The sequence below is a fragment of the Pyrus communis genome, chromosome 5, assembly GCF_041283825.1.
Source record: "Pyrus communis isolate YQ-2024b chromosome 5, ASM4128382v1, whole genome shotgun sequence".
Taxonomy (NCBI): Eukaryota; Viridiplantae; Streptophyta; class Magnoliopsida; order Rosales; family Rosaceae; genus Pyrus; species Pyrus communis.
In genome coordinates this window covers 23,824,878-23,832,652 of record NC_142569.1, presented here as the reverse complement: position 1 = coordinate 23,832,652, position 7,775 = coordinate 23,824,878, and the positions used below count along the sequence as shown (strand labels likewise).

At 40.3% G+C, this 7,775-nt stretch overlaps 1 protein-coding gene across 1 annotated transcript; it reads left to right on the top strand.

Annotated features, from left to right (window-relative positions):
• Positions 1-1,175: 1,175 nt before the first annotated feature.
• On the top strand, positions 1,176-4,109 carry LOC148697009 (uncharacterized). The gene has a single exon (XM_088693425.1). It carries the CDS (start codon positions 1,176-1,178, stop codon positions 4,107-4,109), a length of 2,934 nt encoding a protein of 977 aa, XP_088549551.1.
• The last annotated feature ends 3,666 nt before the right edge of the window (positions 4,110-7,775 follow it).

The following is a 7,775-nucleotide window of genomic DNA, read 5'->3' as shown; positions in this document are numbered from 1 at the left end:
GTGTTGTGAGTATGAGGAACTAAACCCCCTTGGTTAGGGGGGAATTCGAAACCATGTACATGCTTGCAATATGATTTGATTACATTCAGTTGTTATTTCATAAGTTGTGGATTAAATTCGTTCATCTATTTGATTGTTACCTTATTTGTGTATGTTGATTGAGAGTGCACGCTTAGTTTTCATGCATGAATATGATGCTAGATTATGAGGGAGTTTCACCTAATAGTTACAATCTTATAATCACAAGTAGTGAAGGTCGCTTGAAAACGATCGCGTTGAATGAATTCTTAGCATAAGTTTCATGCAATTCATAGTAACGAATGCTTCGTCAATGCTTATGTTTTTCATAGAACTTAATGATTCTTGCTTGTATCTCTATTATGCAATTCATGTAGGGAACTTGTAGGGAATGTTTTGAGTTGTCGTATGCAATCATCCAACTTAATAACTTGTGGAAAAACTGAGGGTTAATTAGTGCAATTCACGGTTAATCTGGGGCGTTGAGTATTTATAATTTATTGGAAGAACAACTGAAAATCGTTTTGTTTGCAAGTGTGACATGTGTGGAGAAGAACCTCCTAACTAGCCTTTTATCCATCCTTTTTATCCAAAAACATTCTACAATCTGTTTAGTTTAAAGTTTCTGTTTTATGTTAAATTTTCGTCCAAAACAAATCCCCCTTTAATTTGAAGTCTTAGATTAGTTAGAAAGTGTTTTGATTTATGTTTCTAAGTATTTAGATTCAAGTTTTCACCCAATTTCGTCCAAATTAGTGTAGGTGCTCAAAACTGCCCAGAAAGTGGTTTTTAGGCAGTTTTGAGTCTTCTAGTTGCTGTTTTGGGTTTTAGGTTTGTTTAAGTGTTTTAACTTTTAGTTTTGCATTCTTTGAGTCGAGTTTAGTGTTTTAAACTTTGTTTTTGAGTTTTTAAGTCAGTTTCCAAGTGTTTAGCAATCCCTCCTAATCCCCGGTCTAGAACGATCCCTACTTACATCTTTACTACAATTTGACAAAAAGAGGGTTTAATTTGTGTGCTTATTTATTTCGCATCAAATTTTTGGCGCCGTTGCCGGGGATTAGCAACTTTGCTAATCCCTTGGATTGTTATTTTCTGTTTACTTTATTTTTGTTAAGTCTCTGACCTAGTTTTGTTTTCCTTATTTTAGGTATTAGTGTATGACTCGGAGTTCTCAACCGATTCGTGAGCATATCTTGGATTTTGACGACGATTTTGAGAGGACTTTGAGACGGACAAGGAAGCAACACGAACCAAATCCACCAAGCCCGGAATCTGACCTCGAGGAACAAGTCCTAGAGGAGGAGGAGGAACCCACGGCAAGAGTATTTGAAGAACCACAAGGCATGGCGGTGGACACCCGGACACTCAAGGAGCTTGCAGCTTCGGGATTGGGTAATGCCGCACCCTTGTGCATTCAATACCCCACGGCTGCCCAAGGTAAGACGGATGAGTTTGAATTAAAGTCAAGTTTGCTTCATCATATTCCTAAATACCATGGCTTGTCCATGGAAGATCCTAACAAACATTTGAAAGAATTTGAAGTAGTTTGCTCTAGTATGACTCCCGTCACTGTTGACGGAAACATCTTGAGGATGAAGGCTTTTCCATTCTCTTTGATGGATAAAGCCAAAGATTGGTTATATGAGTTAGCTCCCGGCACTGTCACTTCTTGGGAGAGTATGAAGAGAGCGTACTTGGAGAAGTTCTTTCCAACTTCTCGCATCATCCTCCTACGCAAAAAGATAAGCGGAATCCAGCAAGAAGAAGGTGAGTCTTTTCCTACATATTATGAACGATTTAAATCACTTGTTGCTTCTTGTCCACAGCATCAGATGAAGGAGGAGTTGCTCTTGCAATATTTCTACGAGGGTCTCCTACCTTTAGAACGTCAAATGCTTGATGCTTCGGCGGGTGGAGCATTGGTGGACAAGACGCCCAGGGATGCCAAGGTCTTGATCGCTAACCGAGCATTGAACGCTCAACAGTATGAAGGAGTAGGCCAAAGAGGACCCCCACGGCAGCAAGTTCACGAGGTAAGTTCCACACCCGATATTCATTCACAATTAGCTAATCTTACTTCCATTGTGTCTCAGATGGCCGAAGGAATGAGGGTGCAAGGACCGATTGTATGTGGAGTGTGTTCTATCCAAGGACATGCTTCTGAGAAGTGCCCACAACTCATTGAAAATGGTGGATGGGAGAGTGCAAATGCAATTGGGTTTCAAGGCCAAAACCAACCGAGGAACGATCCGTATTCTAACACTTATAATCCAGGTTGGAGAGACCACCCGAACTTCAAGTGGAGGGAGCCACAACAACCACCACAACAAGGAGGCTTTAGGCAACAACCCCCGGGGTTCTTTCCCAAAACCTACGGCCCACCCCAAAATCAACCCCAATCCGGCCCAAGTGCCTCAGGTACGTCTCTTGACAATGATGCACTCCTTAAGATACTAACTAAGTTGTCTAATGGGCAGGAAGATCAAGCGAAGGCTATGCAAAACCAAGATAAGAGGGTGGATCAACTTGAGAAACAAATTGGGCAGATTGCCGAGTTTGTAGGTAAGTTTCGAGATCCCGGACAACTCCCTAGTTCCACCATTCCAAATCCGAAGGGAGGTTTCGAATCAGCCAAAGCAATCACCCTAAGAAGTGGTAAGGAAGTTGGGGCAGTTCCTACATCAAAAACAGGTCATAACGAGGATGAAATTTTGCAAATGGAAGAGGAAGAAACAAGGTTGCCCACGGCAAAGGTGATTCCACCTTTGCCGCAAGTCCCTATGGTCCCAAATCTGTCCAATTCGGCCAATAAAGGTAAAAATGGGTCAAATTCGGTTCATACTAATGTTTTCCCTTCAAATGTGCCTTTTCCTAGTAGGTTCATGCAAACGAAGAAAGAAGAGGCAGAAAAGGATATCCTTGAAACCTTTAGGAAAGTTCAAGTTAACATACCTTTGTTAGATGCAATCAAGCAAGTTCCGAGGTATGCTAAGTTCTTGAAGGAGTTGTGTACCACTAGGAAGAGGATGTCGACTAAGGAAGTGGTAAAGGTAGGTGAGAATGTGTCCGCCATCTTGCAACGCAAACTACCTCCCAAATGCAAGGATCCAGGTAGCTTTACCATTCCTTGTGTTATTGGGAATACTAGATTTGAATCTGCCATGCTTGATTTAGGTGCTTCTATAAATGTTATGCCATATTCCATTTATGCATCTATGAACTTAGGAGCATTGAAAAATGATGGGGTAATAATACAATTGGCCGATAGATCTAACGCCTATCCAAAGGGAGTTTTGGAAGATGTTCTTGTGCAGGTTAATCATTTGGTCTTCCCGGCGGATTTCTATGTCCTCGAAATGGATGAATCGGACCATGCTCCTTCGCTGCCCATTCTACTTGGAAGGCCATTCATGAAGACGGCCCGGACGAAGATTGACGTGTATAGTGGAACTTTGTCCATGGAATTCGATGGGGAAGTTGTTAATTTTAATCTTTCTGATTCCATTAAATACCCTAGTGAGGACCATTCATGCTTTTCTATTGATATAATTGACTCTTTGGCGCAGGGATATCTCGACGATTTGAATGACGATGCGCTTGAAAAAGTCATTACACGAGGCATAGAACTCAAAACAAAGGGGGCAGATTGCATGCATGCCCACGGCATACAAGAGTCATCCCATGCCGTGCCCCCTAGTGAGGAATTACTTGAAGTTGTGGCTGCCCTTGAGTCCTCACCTAAGCTTGATGGTAAGTATACTAACCGTGAGTCCATTCCCATTTCGACTAACAAATTGCTTCCATCTATAGTTCAGGCACCTACCCTTGATCTCAAACCATTACCGGGCCATTTGAAGTACATTTTCTTGGGGGAAAATGAGACATTACCGGCCATCATTTCTTCATCACTCACGGCACAAGAAGAGGAGAAACTAGTGCGTGTTTTGAAGGAATTCAAATCTGCCCTAGGTTGGACATTGGCCGATATCAAAGGTATTAGTCCCGCCACATGCATGCATCATATATTTCTTGAGGAGGGGGCCAAACCAACTAGAGAGGCTCAACGCCGTCTTAAATTACTCAACTACTGAAAAAGAATTACTTGCTGTAGTATTTGCATTAGATAAGTTTCGGTCATACTTACTTGGTACTAAAGTTATTATTTTTACTGATCATGCAGCTCTCAAGTATTTGCTCACAAAAAGGGAGGCCAAGCCTCGACTAATTCGATGGCTGTTGCTTCTACAAGAGTTTGACATTGAGATTCGGGATAAGAAGGGCGTGGAGAATGTGGTGGCTGACCACCTAAGCCGAATGGTGCATAATGAGGAGTCTTTACCCATTGCAGAGACATTCCCCGATGAACAATTGCTGTCCATAAAGGTTAGTACACCGTGGTATGCCGATATAGTTAATTTTTTGGTGTCAAAACGTATTCCAAGTGAGTTTAATAGGCACCAACGTGACAAACTTAGGCATGATGCACGGTTTTATGTGTGGGATGATCCATACTTATGGAAATTTTGTCCCGATCAGATTATACGTCGTTGTGTGCATGACTCTGAATGTCATTCAATTTTGAGTTTTTGTCATACATATGCATGTGGAGGGCACTTTGGCACACAACGCACGGCCCTCAAAGTGTTACAATGTGGATTTTATTGGCCTAGTATTTTTAAGGATGCTAGAACGTTTTGCTTAACATGTGATAAATGCCAAAGAATGGGTGGAATTAGTGCAAAGGACCAAATGCCGCAGGTTTCTATCCTAAATGTTGAAATTTTTGATGTTTGGGGTATTGATTTTATGGGTCCCTTCCCTTCATCGTATGGTTTCATGTATATTTTGCTTGCGGTTGATTATGTGTCAAAATGGGTGGAAGCCAAGGCCACCCGGACTAATGATTCTAAAGTGGTTGCAGATTTTATTAGAACTAACATTTTTGCAAGGTTTGGAATGCCACGAGTGATCATTAGTGATGGAGGGTCACACTTTTGCAATCGGACCATTGAAGCGTTATTGAGGAAATACCATGTCACCCATAAGGTTTCTACACCTTACCATCCTCAAACGAATGGCCAAGCCGAGGTTTCCAACCGAGAGATCAAGCAAATACTTGAGAAGACCGTTGGGCCAACAAGGAAGGATTGGAGCTTACGGTTAGATGATGCACTTTGGGCGTATCGTACGGCGTACAAAACCCCCATTGGGATGTCCCCCTTTCGACTTGTCTATGGCAAGGCGTGCCATCTTCCCGTTGAATTGGAGCACAAAGCACTTTGGGCCATCAAGAAGTTTAACATGAACCTCGGTGAAGCGGGAAGTCAAAGGAGATGGCAATTAAATGAGCTTGATGAGATAAGGCACGAGGCGTATGATAATGCAAGCATTTACAAGCAAAAGACCAAAGTTTTCCATGACAACATGATCCGTGGGAAATCATTCTCAATTGGGCAGAAAGTGTTATTGTTCAATTCCCGATTACGTTTGTTTCCCGGTAAGCTACGTTCTAAGTGGATTGGACCATTTGTTATTACTAATGTTTTTTTTCATGGTGCAGTCCAAATCCAAAGCTTGAAAACGGGACATGAATTCAAGGTGAACGGGCATCGTTTGAAGCCCTATTATGACACCTTTGTGGAGCATGCCGTGGATGACATACCCTTGGAAGCCGTGGGCCCTAGTAAGGAGTGAATGAGGTCTTCGTCCGGCTGTACGACGTAAAAGCAAGCGCTACTTGGGAGGCAACCCATGCATTCAACAAAGGAAGACCTAGAAAGCGCTCCACACTCAGATTTGCGTCCCTAAACCCTTTCCTTTGTTGCTTACTTTATGTTATGTGTAATGTGTTTAATTGTGTCTAAAACATTGAGGACAATGTTTAGTTTAAGTGTGGGGGGGTAACATTCTGTTTTGAGATATTTTTGCATGAAATTCGTAGGGTATTACCACCTAACATGTCTAAACTTGTTTCCCACTGTTTTTAAGTGTTTTTAAGCTATTTTAGAGTGTTTTAGAGTGTGTTGACTTAAAAATCCGAAAATACCATAAAAATTTGAAAAATTGTTTTGAAAAACCCAAAAAGAGTTGTTTTTGTGTGTTTGTTTGTGTCATAGGTCACCTTCCAACGCAATGATGAGGATTTGGTTTTTAATTGCATGATGGTTAAAGAATGTTACAAACATGGATGGACGTTTGATATACTCTTTGGTTTATGCTTGGTTGTAGTTATAATTTACGAATGCACATGTAATCACAAATGATAAAAATCAGTTTTTGTAACATGCTTGAAGGAATGAACTCAAACTAACGCTACATCCCTGTGAGACTTGAGCCTAAACGTTTATTTGGAGAGTTAAAATCTGTGCATTCTTTGTTTTCTAAAGTCGTTGCATGATCTCATTATTCGTTGCTTGGTTGCTACTTAGAAGGCGTTTCATCATTTAGTTCCAAATGCTAGAACTCATACCCATTTCATTCAAAGCATGTTATTGATTTGCATAACACACATTCAAGATGAAGTTGTGTAGTGACCACCACCTTAGCCAAAAAGCCGTGTGCCCTATGTCATTATGTTTTGTAGGTTTTTAACCCCATTGAGCCTTGTTAGCCTTCATTATTTGTTAACTCATGTTTTCTTCACCTAGCCTAGATTAGGACTATCCATACTCTTGTTCTTGAAGCATAGCAAAGCATGATTCAAATTGAAGTCCTTTTGATTTATGTTGGCAGAAAACAAGTGTGGGGGAAGTGTTTTTCATGAGGAATTGTGTGCTATAGGCACGGAAAAAAAAAAAAAAAAAAAAAAAAAAAAAAAATTTCGTGGAAAAAAAAAAAAAAAATGAAGAAAAAGTTGAAAAGTTGAGAAAAAGAGTTCCAAAGTATTGTGTGTTGAAGTAAGGGTCCAAAACAATGAATTCGGCCCTAAGGAGTTGTCTAAATCTTTCCCTTGTGATTTAAAGTTAATTTCTGCAATCTAAGTGAATTCTAAGTCTCAATTTCATTGCTTTGCTTACTATTGCTTGAAGAACGTTTGTTTTCCCTATCCTTTCCTTGTTAACCAACACCCCAAGCCCCATTACAACCCTTAACTTCTATCTTGAGTGTTATGTGTGTCAATTTGTGGAGTTTGAATTTGGTATGAGTATATGGTGTCACTGGTTCTCGCATCTAAGTAGTAGCATTCCATTCATGAGATCATATCTAAACATGCTTCTTAACTCTAGAAATTGCATTCGTTGTGAAACATATATGTGAGCATTCGTTTTCATATCTACATCAATCTTCTCACATATAACTAGTGTAGGGTGTGTAGTCAGAAAATCTGAGTGAAAATTGAGTGCGTAACTAGTGAGGAATTGAGGGAATTCTCTAAGGCATGTTACTACATTCAAAATGTGTTTTAATTGATTAAATGTGAATTAGTGAATGGTGACTATGATTAAGTATGTGCTTGAGGGGAAGGAAGACTAAAAACTATGTGAGTAATGATCTTTGACAAATCATGTTCATTGGAGATCCCTGAGGCAAACGTTGGAAGGTTTAGGTTATGTTTTGTTTGTTTTGTTTCGTCTTGTTTACTTTAGTTGTTTTGTTTTGCTCGAGGACTAGCAAAAGCTAAGTGTGGGGGAATTTGATAGGAGCATATTTATGCGCCTTAGTTAGCTAGTTCTTATGCATTTTTGTTATGTTTTCTTCGTTAAAGTAGTCTTTTAAGCTACTTTCATGTGTTTTCAGGTTTAAAGGACATATTACAT

What these genes read in the sequence shown, in the direction of transcription:
- LOC148697009 (XM_088693425.1), top strand. Translation starts at nt 1,176, where the DNA reads ATGACTCGGAGTTCTCAACCGATTCGTGAGCATATCTTGGATTTTGAC.